At 37.3% G+C, this 16376-nt stretch overlaps 2 protein-coding genes and 1 pseudogene across 2 annotated transcripts; 2 read left to right on the top strand and 1 right to left on the bottom strand.

Annotated features, from left to right (window-relative positions):
- The first annotated feature begins 3182 nt into the window (after positions 1–3182).
- On the top strand, positions 3183–7982 carry LOC110716353 (annotated as a pseudogene).
- A 514-nt stretch (positions 7983–8496) lies between these two features.
- On the top strand, positions 8497–10698 carry LOC110716300 (high mobility group B protein 7-like). Its single transcript, XM_021894911.1, has 8 exons — positions 8497–8748; positions 9431–9513; positions 9630–9681; positions 9768–9884; positions 9979–10036; positions 10116–10160; positions 10265–10354; positions 10442–10698. The coding sequence occupies exons 1-8, from the start codon at positions 8609–8611 to the stop codon at positions 10487–10489; spliced, it is 633 nt and encodes a 210-aa protein (XP_021750603.1). The 5' UTR covers positions 8497–8608; the 3' UTR covers positions 10490–10698.
- Positions 10699–10814: 116 nt separating this feature from the next.
- LOC110716299 (DNA damage-repair/toleration protein DRT100-like) lies at positions 10815–12959 on the bottom strand. Its single transcript, XM_021894910.1, has one exon. The coding sequence runs from the start codon at positions 12793–12795 to the stop codon at positions 10996–10998; it is 1800 nt and encodes a 599-aa protein (XP_021750602.1). The 5' UTR covers positions 12796–12959; the 3' UTR covers positions 10815–10995.
- Positions 12960–16376: the final 3417 nt, after the last annotated feature.

Raw genomic sequence — 16376 nt, 5'->3', positions numbered from 1 at the left:
ATGGGAGGGGATGGTCGGCAAGGCCATGGGGGAGGGTGGGGAGAGAGAGAGGTGCTTTTATTTTCCAAAATGCCACTATATAAACAAGAGATGTTAATATAGGATATTAATGGGGACTAGCTCATCACTTAGCCATACTCTTAATTATAGATTTTTCATAGAATTTGAATAAAGAACCCAAATAATATCTACAAATACCATGTACTTCAAACATGGTTTCCACAAACTATACTAGTGACAGTCTTTGCCTCTCATGATCCTTAAAAAAACAATGGGACCTTGTTGATACTCCTTTCGTCCTCTAATGTTTGTCCCAATTTTCATTTGAGTCTGTCCATTTAAATTTGTCTCATAGTCTCATACGAAGTATTACTTTTGACATCTTTAGTGTCACAATCATTACATTTGATCCCACCACATTTTTTCTCATTAATTCTTTCAAGCAAAAATTTAAAAATTAACTTACTATATGGAGCAAACTAAAGAGGAAAAAGAGAATACTACTAAGATTATGTTCTCTTCAACGTCTCCACATTTAAAAAAAAAAAAAAAGACAATATTCTGTAAAAATAATTTTAATTTAGTAAAAATAAATTCAGTATAAATAAGCTATATTAATTTAAAATCAGTAACTTTAAAAAACAAATATAATAAATGATTTAGTTCAGTAAAAATAAGGTGAAGAGAATATACATAACTTGTACAAAGTACATGAAAGCCAAAGAGCTACAATTATTTCAAATAGTCACTACCCAAACTGAGCAAAACTGAAAAATATCACTCCATCCACTCCACATCCAAACTAATTTTCTCTCTTTCTTGACAATTATCCTTTTCCTTGATTAGCGTTTACCATTTTCAGGTTAGTTTTTTATTTTTTGATACCCAGGAAACTTTTTAACTGACATTTATTATCGATTTGGTAGATTTGATTGTCAAAAATTTACAAGTAATTTTACACTATGTTTAGGATTATGGGTGAATTTATTTTTGTGTGTTATGGAGTAAGTTTTAATTTTAATTAAAGCTTTGTGTTTGTTACTATGGGTTAAGTATTGGCACGTAGTGTTTATATGCTTCAGAAACAAATAGGATGATATTTTTGTTAATAATGGGAACATGAGAAAAAAGCATTGGTGAAAAATGCGGCAGGTGGGAGGAATAGGTGACAGGTGGAAGGTATTTTGGGGGAAAATATTCAACAACATAGTAAAATATAGGATGGTAAAAAGGACCACTATATGGTGAATAGAACTAATATAGTTCTTTTTTTTGACAATATATTATAGTACTATTAAAACAACTTATACTTTAATGGTTCATTATATATACATAATAGTACACAAAAATGTACCACTGTACCATTAAGAGAGAGAAACATCAAATGAAAAATAAATAAATTAAAAAACCCCAAATTGCCCTCCTACGTGCATGCGAAATAAATAGGCGCATAGCGCCTAGATGCACTCGTTACTATGGTCATACTGTGCAAGCTAGTTGTTCTGCAGATAGAGCAAAATATTAGAGTACTGGATAATGCATCGTCCATTCGTCTTGTTTAAGAGAGACAAAAATGAAGAAGAAGATATTTAAATTAGCATCAAGATTGCTAGAGAACATTGTTATTAAAATCCCGATTTAAATCTTAGAATCTTACGATTTTGCGATTCATGTATGTCATAAAATTCGATTTACGATTCTACCGGATTTTACATATTTCTTTTAACTAGCGAAATCCTTACAAGTTTAAAACATGCCTTACGTAGTTATTTATAAATATATATTGTCAATTATTGGTTGTTTAATTGGTAAACAACTATTTTATATTAATAACTAAGTTTCAAACTCATAAATTAAATATATTTATTTAATTTTAGATATGATGTCTTTATTATGCATGTTACTGGAATCTTACGATTGTACGATTGGATTCCGAAAACCGTTTTCAATTCAAAATAGAATTCCGATTTTAATAACTTTGCTAGAGAGAGAGAGAGAGAGAGAGCGGAGAAGGAGCTTCATTACTCTTTCTCGCCTCGCAACAAATCAGGCTTTCGCTCTTGAATTGCCTTTAATTAGTTGATTTGTTACTCGATCTCTCAGGTAATTTAACATGACAATTGAAGCGCCATCTACTGAGCTACCTCTTCTCTCTTCAATTAAAATCACCGAATATGAATTTCACAATCCAGAGGTTTCGATTCAATTGCCTTAGCTCACCGAGAAAGCCCTTCAGGTAATTGCTTTTGTTGTTTGTTTCTAAGCATTCATGGTATTTATCATTCTCTTATTCAAATATGGTGACTAAATACTTTCAGAAGTTGTTATCTGATAATAAAAGAGTATAAACATTTTGATGGCTATCTACTATGAGCATTGCTGATTATTGAGCTATCTGTGCATAATTGTTGTGCACATTTACTACAAATAAATTTACATATAGATAGCAATGTAGCCACTTAGATTTTTTGTAGTAAAAACTAACATATACAAGGACATTTGGGTGTATGTTCCAAAGACAAAATAAGAGGACCTTTTGAATAATATAACTTGAAGAGTAGTCAGTACTTCAGTAAGTGGGAAACTAACTATTAAAGATGGTAATCCTTGTGTACAAATGATAGAGAATGGAATTCTCGTAGAAACTAGAAATGAATGAGGAAAATTTAGTTGTTTCAAATGCTCTCAGCATTAGAATAATCGTAGAGATACAACCAAGGAAAATGCTACTAGTGTTCTCTATTGAATTTTTGAATATATGATCATATCCCTACAACTATTCTCTTTTCTCCTAATTTTCCCTCTTTTTCTGCTCCTCAATGGCTTAATGCTTCTTATTCATCTATTCCTCTCTCTTAGATGTATATGTTGATAACAAGGCTGTGGTGGGTTTTATGGTTGTGGGGATGAAGGTTGGAGGGGTTTTCAAACTCCTCTCTCTACCTTCAGGACGAAGAAGGGTGATTTTGTGGAGTAATGGGTGCTGACGGTGATTTGGATGGAGGTACCATGGTTGTGTATCATGTTTATATGGCTAGCTTGTTGCCTAAGATATTATGCAGAAAAAAGTCTTTGAGAAAGACCAATTATTATTATTATTTTTATATTTTTTTTTTAATTTAATTTTTCATTAGAAAATAAAGGTATCTAAATAAGGATATATGTTGCACCCAGGTTCATGAATCCACATTGAATATGCCCCTGTAACACTCATTGGTTCCTGCCTGTTCTCCCTAGCTCCAAACTTCACTAGCGAGCTAACAAGCGTGTACCATGTCTTTTTTGTTTTCTCTTCCATCCCTCTTCACACGCATTGGTTCCCTCGTTTGCAAGTTGAAGGCGATGAGTCAGTCCTTTGTCGTGTAACGCATTTGAATCTCAAAAGCTTCAATGCTGATGTTCACTTTTCACTTCAGGTTCGTGAACTGGTTCCTTTTTTATTACTATGTCTAGTCATTTGGGAATTCCAATTTCAAATAAAATTAATGAGATATATGTGGTCAGGTGACTGTGGAAGCCATGAAAGAGAAGCTCTGGAAAAAATGTGGTACCACTGTTGATTCAATGTCCCTTGAGCTTTATGATGACGCAGGAGCTAAAATTGCTGATCTCACTAATAATGCAAGATCCTTTGGGTTCTATTCTCCAATGGATGGGTAAGATAGCTATCCATAATTTTCTCTTTTGCAATTGTTGTTGACTCAATTCTTTGCAATATTTTCAGTTGATATTGTGTCTGTTATCTAAATTAGATGAAATTCATTTTAATGTTTTTCTTTTTTCTTCCCCTCCTAATGGATCACAATAGATATCGGCTGCATGTTGTAGATCTTGACCCAACATCAGTAACTTCTGGTGGCTGGCTGGAAGACACATCTTTGGTGGAGAAATACAAAATTTCAGATGAAGCCTATAAACAACGTGATGGCATAGTACCTTAAAAACTACTTTATAATCCATATTTATGTAATATCTTGAATACATTTTAGTGTTTCTATCTTTTTCTTCTTGAGGTGTGATTTTGTTTTCTTAGCTTATTTGATATATGATCATTGATGCAACTTATTATTATTTTTTTCTTTTTTACTATATTTAAGAATATGTTGGCTAGACTATCTTTAGTCTTGTGCATATTCATTACCCCAAATGTGCTGCCAAGCAATTATAGGAAATCGTTCTGGACTTCTTTTCTCCTACCCTTCTTAATTTGGATACTTTGATATTGTAGTACTTTTAGAAAATTCAAGGAAAAGTTAGAACTTAAAAGCCCTTCAGGTGCCAGTACTAAGGTAAGCCTTGAAGATATTGCTATGCGTATGGGATCTTTGTGAGCTCATCTTGTATGTTCTGCTGTGTTTCTGTTAACTGTCCATTTACCTGAATTTAAAAATTTGTACATGTAAATGTGCCTAACTCATCTAGCTTTATTTACTAATACTGGTGTAAATGTGTAACTCTCAAATTGATCTGAATGTGATTACAACATCTCCATTTTTTGACAATTTTTTGCTCTTTCTCTTATGCAGTTACCTGAAAATTACATGGAAGATCTTTGTGCAAATATCAAGGTTAGTTATTTTCTGTTCTTAGCAATTAGCACTTTCAGTCTGTCTCTGTTTGATTTGTGGAGCTGTATGTCACTTGACATGTAGCTGCAATTTATACTGGGCTGCTATCGTATGATGTAATGAGGTGATTCTTTCTTCATGTTTGGCGTACAAACAAATGTTTAGGGGCTAAAGAAGAGCATACCAGCCCTCAAACCAGTGGCTTATACACTGTAGTCACCAGATTCCTTTTCAGGCCCCTTGGTCAAAAGATATTGAAAATGAGAATCTAAAATGCTAATAGCTATTTTGTCATACTTACCATAACAAACACTCGATGTTTGGCATTCCTAGAGTTTTCATTTAACATTCTCTATTTACTACATTCTTTATTTGTTTGTTTGTGTGTGTGTGTGCGTGTGTGTTTAAAAGTCAAGTGCAATATAACTTATAACTTACAGCCAATCTGAAATATCTGCTCTGCAACTTTCAATTAGTGAAAGAAATGTTCATTTTCTTTCCATTCTATCAATAGGATTGTAGGCACATAAAATTTATACATGTGCCACATTGGATATATATGGGTCAAAGTCAAATTATTGACTCAATGATTGCTTGACTATTTATTTAAATTAATTAATTTGGGTGAGATAAACTAAATTAGCCCATTTTAATTAAATTGTTTTAAGGTTATATTAGTCCAGCCCAATATAGCCCAACTCCAATGTACATCAAACCCTAACCTAAGGGGTACCTCACTCTATAAATAGAGTTCTCTCTATTTCATTTAGAGGAGAGGAAGAAACAAGAAAACTACATCAGAAAACATAGGAAACCTCTCAAAACTTTAAACCTCCCCAAAGAAAACCTCTCAAACCTAGAAGAAGAACAACAAGCATTCGACGTGCCGTTCTACTCTAGAAGATCACCCGTGGAAGAGATCAAGCCTCGACGGCCCTCAACACGGGAAAAGAACTTCGAAACATCAAGAACATCACCAGTTCAACCTCTACATCAAATATTCATTGATAGAGATTAAGCCTCGGCGGCCCTCAATCAAGAATTCAAGTCAAAGGTCTACATCAACAACAAGTCAAAGGTCTACATCAACAACAAGTCAAAGTTATGCATCAACTATCTTCGATCGTGATCAAGCCTCGAAGACCCTCGATCAAGAATCAAGTCAGCCTGTGAAACAAGTCAAAGTCAAAATGGAGATCGAATCAGAGGAGCAAATTAGAGATTGTACCCATAAATTATCAAATTAATAAAATCTACACTTACACTTTGTTTCATTTATTTTGAGTCTATATTTTGCAGATTTAAAATTTGTGTTTACAAGGATATCAAGAAATACCTTGATATGCCCCTTGCTCACTTTCTAATGTTTAAACTTATTTTATTGTGCGATTAACTGAATCAATGTTGTATGGTATATCGTGATGCATTGCTGGTTCTTCGTTTGGATGATGTTTTGGTTCTCTCAGTTTTAGCTCTTATAACAACATAATTGGTTTCAAGATCACCCCCCCGCCGCTTTTTTTTTTTCTTCCTCTAACTGCTTTCAGGAATCCCTATGCCTTGTGTAGGATTGTTGATGCTATTATTGAACCTTCAATTTAGTTATATGTTATGATCATTTATCAACTTTCACTGTAAGGATGTCTTATTCTTCACTTTCTCACGTAGCCTGTGAACAATTTTGTATTAAGTGCTGAGTATCTGAGTTTCAGTAAATTTATAAAATCCCATCCCTGAAACTGCTCTCCTCGTGTTTCTGTGTTATCAAAAGGGCCCTTTGCAGTATACTCTATCACTGCCGGTATAATTTCATGCTTGAATGCATGAAAACAGCTTTGTATAAGCTTGACTAATTGGTTTATGGCTATTCACCAATATAACCAATTCCTGTGTTTTGGTGTGTTTTTTATTTTTTATTTTTTTTGTTTGTTTGTTTACTATGTTTTTATCTTTTTGGTTGACTAGCTGGCTCAAAGCAGTATGCTATTGTGCCTACCTATAACTTCTTACTTTTCTTTAAGGCAGGAGATAGTTGTCAAGTTCAACCAGGAGACAAACGTGGTATTGTGAAATATGTCGGCCAAGCAGAAAATCTAGGCCCTGGTTTCTGGGTGGGAGTTCAGTATGATGAACCACTGGGGAAGCATGATGGATTGTAAGTAAACCAAATCCCTCAGCTATTATTCACGTAGAAACTTTCTGATGGCCTTACAAATCATAATTCTTGTAGTAACCAATAACCATATGTTTCTTTTATTAGAAACTTTCACTTGAAGATGACTAGTAGTTCTTGCAGCAAAACGTAATCCATTGTATGTTAAGATTGTTCATTTCAGCTTTTCATGTTGCAGGGTCAAAGGGACTCGCTACTTTGATTGTTCCAACTCCACGGTGCGATGGTTAGACCAGATAAAGTACAGGTTTGTTTGTAGTCATTTTTTGCCAATCCAGCAATATTATCTGTCACTTATTGGAAAGGACCATTAAAGTCCTATTCTTCTACCATGATAATAGGTTGATAACTTAGTCATTAGAAGTTTCATTCGGATTACTTGATTGGTTGAGATAGATTTGTCAGCTGTCCTATACTCCCATACTTTTGCTAGCAACTTAATTATGCTAGAAAAGTTGTTAGTAGGTACAAGAAATTCATTTGCATGCCTTTATATACATATATACAGTGTTTCATGCCTTTCTGTAAGTCCTATTCATCTTTCTTGAACTCAATTTCTTTTTTTTCATGCCTCAATAGCTTACTGGGATTGCTAGTTATATTTAGTTTTTGCTTTCCGAAAAATGATTTTGTTGCTGTCAATCTATCATGGGTACCAAGGAGCTTATTTTTTGGAGTTTGAGTAGTTCTTTTCTACTGGCTCTTCAAATATTTTCGTCCATGCCCACTTTAGTTTAATGAATCTAAGCTGTCTGGCTGATACTGCAAATATCTGGATATTTGCTGGCACCTCAATGATGTCAAAACGTTACATTATATGTTCTGAGCCTTCATTTTCCAGGTGGGAGACTTTCCTGAACGTGATCCATTTGAAGAAGAGGAGATGTAGAAACGGGCCCAAACGGCTGATATAACATCTAAAAATTCTTATTTGTCTAGTATTTTTGCTGATATTCGATAATTGTGACAAGTACATTGCTGACCTGGTACTGGAACGGAACTCTACTGGCCTTGCTGCAAGAAAATAGATGAAGATAAAAGTTTTGTGTCCTTTATTCTTTTTTTGGTGTTTTTCCAAAGTTGTGGATATATATTCCAGTATTTGTCGTGTCACCAGAATTCTATTGCAATTTACTTGAAGATGTGCGTACGTCAAATTGTACTTGAAGATGTGCGTACATCAAATTATAGGTATCTAGATGTATGAAATTTACCAATGTATATATTTGGAATGGAGAACATATGATACATTTTTTCCCTGGCTTGTACGCATATATAGTTTACATTCATGGAAGCAAAGCACGAGCAAGGCATTATTACATTGCTCCCGAAGTTTTAATATTAGCACAGATGATTGTTAGTTTGATACTCGTCATACAGTTATATGAGAATTTTAACTTGATAATCTATTCCAACACATTCCCAGCAGTCAGCGAGTAGAGAATATATATGCTTGAAAATTAAAAGATCAAAATCAGGTTTGGACTTAACATTAGACTTCAGTGTTGGGCCTTGGGCTCTGAGCCCATAATAAAAAAGAGAATGGACGATTTGTGAATCGGGAACAGAAACAAACTAATCCAAACCGTTGATTAATTACAACCATCCAACGGCAATAAATGATGCCAAGTCAGCGATCCATGTAGAATTCAATTGGGCGCCAACTGAAAATAATAAAATCGAAAATTAAAATTGAAAACAGAAGGTATTAGAATTTAGAAATCTTCCCTCCACTTCAATTCAGTTCCTGGCTCCTCATTATAAACCAACTCTTCATTATCTCAGCTCTCACCATCTTTCATTCTCTCTCTAGAACTTTCTCTGTTTCTCTCTCTAGAAGAAGAAGAAGTTAGCTTGAGCAGCAAAAATGGCAGGAGGTGGATCAACAAGCAGCAACCCGCCCAAGCAGAGGAAGAGAGTTGAAGCTGAGTCTCCAGATGCTGAGTCTTCGCCTTCTGCTACTCTTTCTCTTAAGCGTGCTAAGGATGGCAGCGCTTTCTCTCGCTGGTATTTTTCTCCCTATATCTAAACCTAGGTTTTACTTTTTTGATTTTTGATTCATGTTTTTCTGCTATTAGTGTTGTTTAACCCTAATTTTTTTCAGGTTTTTGACTTGTGTATTCAATACATCGCTGTTTGATTTCGTTGAAGACTTCTGTTTTTTAGTTGCTAATTTTTGGTTTGTGATTATAATCAGAGTATTCCTCACGTTTTATCATGTAGATTTGTATTTTGCTTGCTTAAACCTGTTTGATTTTCTTCCTGCTTTAAGAATGGTGAATTTGTTGTTGCTTCTAAGCTGAATGAGCGATTGTTGAATGTTTAGTGGTGTTTATTTAGCTATGACTGATAATATTTGGTGTTAAGTTGGTAACTATTGAAAAGTTAATGATTATAATTGGCAATGAGGAATAGATATGGTGTTAATTTTGTGTGAATTAGAATGTGTTTTGCATCTGTTTGAATTTTAATTTCTGCCTGCTCAAATTTTGTTGATGTCATTCCTGGTTTGAATGTGCTGAAATCTGTTGTTACGGCTGAAATAAAAGAGTAATCGATGGATTTTATCGGTAATATTACGCTTATAAAGCTAGTTGAATTGAATTGAATGCTGTTTTAGTTGTGTTGGTAACTTCCAGTATTGATGAGATAAATATTTCATTTGAGACTATTTTGTAACATTTGACAGTGAGGAATGCAACAGTAGTGTGCCAGTAGCTCTTATTGATATGCACAACTGCAGCATTGAGGCGAAAATCAAGATGAGCCTTGGTAAGGCAGTTTACGAGTTGTGATTGATCTGATTTCATTTGTCTTAGTTTATTTTGTGTTTATGATGTCAGATGATAATCTCAATATGCTAATTTTGTTGTATTTTTGCTTGTTAGGTGCGACTGTTGTTGAAAAGCCGGCTGAGGTTAAGAAGAAGCCAGCTGAGAGGTTTGATTTTGTGTTTGATCATTCGATACTTATCCAACCGTTCTTAATGTGTTGTTAATGAACAGTCTCTCTGAACATGATTGCAGGAAGAAGCCATCATCATCTGCAGCAGGTTCTGAGTCTAAGTCGAAGAAGAGAAAGCTTAGCAAAGTGAAGGATCCTAACATGCCAAAGCGCCCCATGGGTGGCTACTTTGTTTTCATGTATGCTTCTTGTTTCCTTACTTAACAGAATGTTTGAAATCCTTCTAAGCTTGTGAAGTTGGGCTGAAGTTTTTCTATATTTTATCCTTGATAGGGAGGATTTCCGAAAGGTGTACAAAGAGGAGCATCCTGAGTCCAAGGGTGTGAAAGAGGTAATTTATATTTCGTTCTCTATTTTTAAAACGTTTGTTGCTTTTGCATTTCTTACAGTTTTTCTAATTTGTTGTGTAGGTTGCCAAGGAAGCTGGAGCAAAATGGAAGTCCATGACTGATGAGGTTAGTTTTGGTGAAGTAATTTGAAGTTTGAATGAAAGCTCATTTGTTTTTCCCTGTCTTGTTTTGAGGGTGCTAAATTTGTGTGTTATTTGGTGGCTATGCAGGAGAAGAAGCCATATCTGGATAAAGCTGCTGAGCTGAAAGTGGAGTATGAGAAAGCTATGGAGGCTTACAATGCTGATAATAATGCAGAGGTATCATTGTTACTGCAGTATTGTTGACGTGATTATCTTACTGTGTTTGTCTCCATTTTAACTCTTCTTGTCGTTTCTTATGTTCAGGAACCTGAGGATCTTCAAGCTGAAGAACTGTGTGATGAAGATGCATAAGTGTTTCGACATGATGTTTAGAGGCTTCCAGAAGTAGGTCTTTTTTGGGATGGTGATTGTTATGGGCAGCTTGTAAATTTGGGTGTTGTTTATGGCTAGGGAAGTATAGAGGTAGTTTATGAATCTTTTTTAGAACAGTAGGTTTTTCCTCTAATTGATGTTATGCTGAATGCTGATTATCAATGAAATGTTCATCCTTTTTAAGTTCATAATTTGTGTTCAATATTTATCATCTGCTTTTCTGCGCTTAATCTGGATTTAGTATCATTGATTAACTGTTTGTATGCATTTTTCACACAAATAAATAGATTATACTATAAAGAGCTACTTGTATTAGTTGTATATAGTTTTATAATAAAGTAAAAGTACAATGTAGGATGCTTGTGGCAAGCATCAGAAAAAGCTTGTGCCTATTTCCTACTCTGTTATATGAAAAGCATCATATGAGCAGCTAGTGAAGATGAATATGGTATAGATGACAGGTTACTTTTCGTTACAAAGTAAGTTTACTGGCCAATTTGAGGTGGTTTCTTTCCCTTGCAAGGAAGCAAGGGTTTGCCGCACAAGCATTGGTTATGGGCATAAGCTGCCGCAGGAAAGATGTTAAAAGGCCTGCCCTGTGGTATCTCTCCACATAATCTGTTTGCTCGAAAACTTGCATGCCTCAGGTTTTTTATTCCAAGCAAGCTGTTTGGAATTTTTCCTGTGAGGCTGTTGACTGATAAGTCCAGCCATTGCAGCTTCACCAGCAGGCCCAAACTTGATGGAATGATTCCAGAAATTTGATTCCGACCTATATCAAACCTCTGTAATTCGATCAGGTTTGAGATTGAGCTTGGTATATGTCCAGTAATCTTGTTACTCCAGATGTTGAGTACTTTCAAGGCCAATCCTTTCCTGAATTCAGGAATAGTGCCTGAGATTCTGTTCCTTGAGACATCAATGACCTCAAGGAAGCTGGTTGTGTGTTCATTGAGGATTGCTGAGAGAGGACCAAATAATTGGTTTGAACTGAGATCAATAGAAGATATCCCTTTTGGCAATACAATGTGAGAAACATCCAACTTGAGTTGGTTGTTAGATAGCTTGAGAAACTGTAAGCTGGACATTTTTGTTAAAAATGTAGAGATCCCATATACGAAATGGTTATTGGAGAAATCTACGGAGGTTAAAGAGGTAGGTGTTGTGAAGGTTGGGAGAGTCCCTCTGAGGCCACAGCCAGCTAAATGGACTGCAGTAAGCTCTCTGCTCCTGATCCAATTAGGAACTGTGCCTAAGCTAAAATGGTTGTAGGACAGGTCAATTGACAGCAAAGAAGGCAAGCCTTTGGCAAGGGTACTTGGCAAAGGATTTGAGAGTGCATTTCGTGATAAATTCAGGTTCCATAAGTTCTCTAATTTGGCAAGAGATGCAGGTATTTGACCTGTAAGATGATTGTTACTAAGGGAAAGACTGGTGAGAGATTTAAGGCCACTAATTTGCTCAGGGATCCTTCCAGTGAGCTGGTTGTTGCTCAGGGAAACATCTGAAAGCGCAGTAAGACTGCAAAGTGATATGGGTATTGGACCAGAGAGCTGGTTATTAGAAAGATCGACAAAAGTCAGATTATGAAACTGCCCAAGAAAACCAGGTATTACCCCAGATAGTAAATTGTGACTAAAATCAAGAAACTGCAAGCTCTGAAAGTTTTTAAAGGTGGGTGGGATAGGACCTGCAAGATAATTTTTTGCTAAATTGAGCTGGAGGAGGCCCTTAAGATTCCCTAAGCTAGGAGGGATTTGACCCCTGAGACGATTGCCATCTAACAAGAGGGTCTTAAGAGTAGGAAGGCGACTGATGGCTGAAGGGATGGGTCCCACGAGTGAGTTTCCCTCCAGGACAAGCTGGGTTAAGTGTCTTAAACTGGAGAGAGTATTTGGAATGTTTCCTCTAATGCGGTTCATCCCACTGATCACCAGCACCTCAAGAAATTGCAAGTTACCTAAAGCAGGTGACAGGGTGCCCTCCATGTAAATGTCATCAGCAGCGCCACCGCCAGAAGGTTTCTGCAGCACCAAAGAAGTGACTCTTCCAGTAGCCGGATTACATCCAACACCTTCCCAGCTTCCTCCACAGCAATCTGCGCCCACCCACGATTCGAGAATGCCAGTTGTGTCCCTCATTATCTTGGCTTTAAAGCTAAGAAGTGCAGCTCTATCAGCTGCATTACAGCCTGAGTCAGTTGCCTCAGTCCTTTCGGATTTCGACAACTGACCAAAGATTGAAATGATCAGCAGGAGCATTAGAACCCATCTCAGAATCTGCATTTTGTGAAGTGGCTTTTAACTCGATTTTGTAAAAACAAGCAAGGAAGGCAAAGGGATAGAGTCAAAAGAATGAAGGTGATAAGAATTACAAATCCATTTGGTGCGAGTGTTTATATAAGTGATGAAAAAAGCTAGCCAATAATCCATCATTTTAAAGAGTTGAAACAAATATTGAGATGAAAAGCGGGGTGATTAAATTTTGTTCACATGAATAATCAATCATTTGTCCTGACCGTTTGATGAAAAACAAAAATTCACGAGGAATGTAAATTCAACTGGAACGTTGGAGCGCACTATATTTTCAAAAAATGTTCAAATTTTGGGGGTTTAATTTTGGAGCTATCATTTTCATATGTAATGTGAGATAGTTTAGCTAGATGTGCCTATGTATTTCCGCTCATCGTGGTTGATTGGCAGTTTGGCACTGTATACCCTTTTCAATTTCAAAGATTGACCACTTTTTTCAATACTTACCTCCGTTTTTTTAGTTGACATGTATTCCTTTTTAGAAAGTATATTACTATAACTTTATGAATGCAATTTATTACTATTAGCTTATTATATGTTTGTCTAGGAAATTTTTGTTAATTTGTAACTAGCTACATCGGATTTTTTACAAAAGTGAGCTTTATTGGCAAAGTATTTACCAAATCGATCTCGTGGCAAAAATATTTCCCAAACTAAGATTCTGGGGTAAAACGCTGTATCTGACAGCGTTTTACACCCAGATTTTTTTTAAAAAAAAATTCAAGACATAAAACGTTGTCTGAAACAGCGTTTTATGGTAGTTGACTTGTTGGTGTGTATTTTGGCAAAATATACTGCAATACACGTATTTTATGTATGTGGACTTTAAAACGCTGCCTCAGGCATCGTTTTTTTTTTTCTTTAAATAAAACGCTGCCTGAGACAACATTTTACTTAAAGAAAAAAACGCTGCCTCAGGCAGCGTTTTTCTGCTGGACTGCATCACCAGCAGTCAGCTGCTGTTCCTGTCCATCTGCTGCTGCCCCTACACATCAACCTCACCCAGCAGCCTCAGCCTCAGCCCCACCATCAACCACCACCCCCACCACCATCAACCACCTCCCCCACCACCATCGGCCGCCACTCTCGACCACCCCTATGCAATGCAAAACACCCTAAACAATGCAAGAACATTCCCACCACCCCCACCACCATCAAGCATCAACCCCACCATCAACCACCACCCCCAACACCATCAACCACCTCCCCCACCACCATCGGCTGCCAACAACACTAAAACCATCGTGAAACAGCACTTTAAGTGCAGCAGACCAACTATATGCTGTTTGATATATATAACGGCGATGAAAGATCTAGTTTTACTGACAAAAGTCAAATTCGGACAAATAAGGGAAATAAACTTCAAATTGTACAGAGAGTCATTTAAAAAACATTTCTTGTATTAATAATGTAAGCGTTATATACAACATTGTTAAATATCTGAGTACCACAAAAAGACCAACTAACTAATACTATCCGCACTCATGTATTGGAGTTAACTGATCTCCATCCTGTGTGTCCTCCGTCCGTCTACGAATACGCCTCGGACGCCTCGTGTAATGCCGAATGGTGGTGAATGGGTCTCGGGACGGTGGAGTCAGCTGGCTAGATGATGAGTCATCCTGGGTATGGCCGGGAGCGGTGTTATGGATGAAGTAATCCTCTGCCTGTGTAGAGCCCGAAGTATCACCTCCACCACCGCTCTGTCCGAAGTCGAACTGTGAATGGTAATCACCTGCGCCACTGCTCTGTCCGAAGTCGAACTATGAATGGAAGGAGTTGGGGTCATGATCGTCCCTAGGGTGGACGAGATGGCCATGGCCATATCTCTGCAAGCTATGTATGCCCATATCTCGCACCCGCTCGACCAGGGCTCTGGTGGGTATGGCTGCTAAGGCATCTGAAAGTGCATCAACCATCGCACCCATATCCCCTGCCTGCAGTAATCATCCATGACTTAGTAATATGATATAGAATTTCAAATAATTTGGGAAAACAAGAAAATTAAATAAACTCACAAGTCCGCTGATAACATCATAAGCTGGATGGTAGTGCGTGGACGGTGGCGTGTAGGTAGGGTTGATGAAAAGGCGTGTAATCTGCCTGTACCATACCATGTAAGGATCACGCGGATCCATAACACCCTGAAACAGATGACCGACAACGACAGACTCCAACCGCTGGTCCCAAAGCTCAATTCAATGAAATGATGATGCTCTTGTGCCCAGTTTGTCTCCACCTTTCCCCGACGGTCAATGCCGTGGAGGCGGATACTAGTGTCACAGGCTAGGGGGATAGGCTGGTGAAGTCCGAACTGTCGCATCACTCGATCCGGTAGGTGACTCTCCACGACCTCGAACAGATCATGGGGTCCCTGGCAAGCCACTCAGCACGATGCTCGAGCAAGTGTTCTGGCATGGCCTCTACCAACACAGAAAAATAGGGATCCCATGTCATCTGCAATAAGGAAATATCATAAATAGGTTAGGGCAACGCTAATAAACAGTATAAAGAGTAAACAAAAGATTACAAATTTGTTGCAAGATTCCACCTGTTCATCCGTGAGTCGGTCGAGGGCGTCACGGTAGTACAGAAGACCTCTCGCTGTATGCGCATGTGTCAATCTGGGAACCACCCACCTATGACAACAAATTATTTAAGAAGTTGTACTAGCGAATTATAACAAAATGCGGCAACACAAGTGTAATGTTACGAACCTACAACCGTATGCCTGATCGGGTTCAGGGAGTGGGGGAGCATCATACGCTGCGTACTGATCGTCCTGATCCCCAGCTGCCCCGGACGGTGTACAACTGGCCTACCTGGTCTCCCTACATGGATGTGCTCCCAAGCCCATAGCTGTTTTTTTTTTTTTTTTAAAAAGGTAAAGTATAAATAACGTCAAGTCATTATCAAACTAGGCTCAAGGATAATGATGAGGTTTACTTGTAACACAATCAAAGGACCTCCGATCAGCTGTGCTCCACGCTGTGATGCTCTACACAGATGGCGATACAAGACAGCCAAACAAGCACTACCCCAATTGTATCCACAGATCTCTTCCCAGTCGTGGGCTAACAGCTGCAGGTAAATAATCTGAAGATGGCTTCCGCTCTTGCTTCCAAAAGCTTTTAAATGTTTGTTTGTGGAGACAGGTATCACTTGAACCCCATGGCCAGTCTCACACCTCATTTTAAGGTTCAGTTCAACATTCATTGGGTTTGAGCCGATACTACTGTGGACCTCATTCATCAGATCATTCACACTCATGTTCGGTTCAAGTGTTATAAGTTCCATATTCCCTCCACTGTACTCAACATTTGATCCATCACACATAATTTCACCTCCCCACCGGCATAACAACACTATATTTTATGTAGCCATATTCTACATAACAACCACAACACATTTAAGGATAATCGAATTCTAAAACAACGTAAAAAACCCCTAATTTAACAATACATAACATACATAGCTTTGATAATGGAAAGTTATATCAAATTTCAAGAACCTACATGTTTAGATAATATGACAACAATGAAACAAGCCCATTC

This window comes from Chenopodium quinoa, unplaced genomic scaffold (genome assembly GCF_001683475.1).
Source record: "Chenopodium quinoa cultivar QQ74 unplaced genomic scaffold, ASM168347v1, whole genome shotgun sequence".
Classification (NCBI taxonomy): domain Eukaryota; kingdom Viridiplantae; phylum Streptophyta; class Magnoliopsida; order Caryophyllales; family Amaranthaceae; genus Chenopodium; species Chenopodium quinoa.
The sequence above is the reverse complement of the archived record's forward strand: the minus strand, read 5'-3'. Positions and strand labels throughout refer to the sequence as shown.

Excerpts from the sequence above, each read along its gene's own strand:
- LOC110716300 (XM_021894911.1), top strand. The coding sequence starts at position 8,609 with ATGGCAGGAGGTGGATCAACAAGCAGCAACCCGCCCAAGCAGAGGAAG. Across the intron at positions 10,037-10,115 it reads AGTCCAAGGGTGTGAAAGAG|GTTGCCAAGGAAGCTGGAGC; the intron begins GTAATTTATATT and ends TTTGTTGTGTAG. Across the intron at positions 10,161-10,264 it reads GGAAGTCCATGACTGATGAG|GAGAAGAAGCCATATCTGGA; the intron begins GTTAGTTTTGGT and ends GTGGCTATGCAG.
- LOC110716299 (XM_021894910.1), bottom strand. The coding sequence starts at position 12,795 with ATGCAGATTCTGAGATGGGTTCTAATGCTCCTGCTGATCATTTCAATC.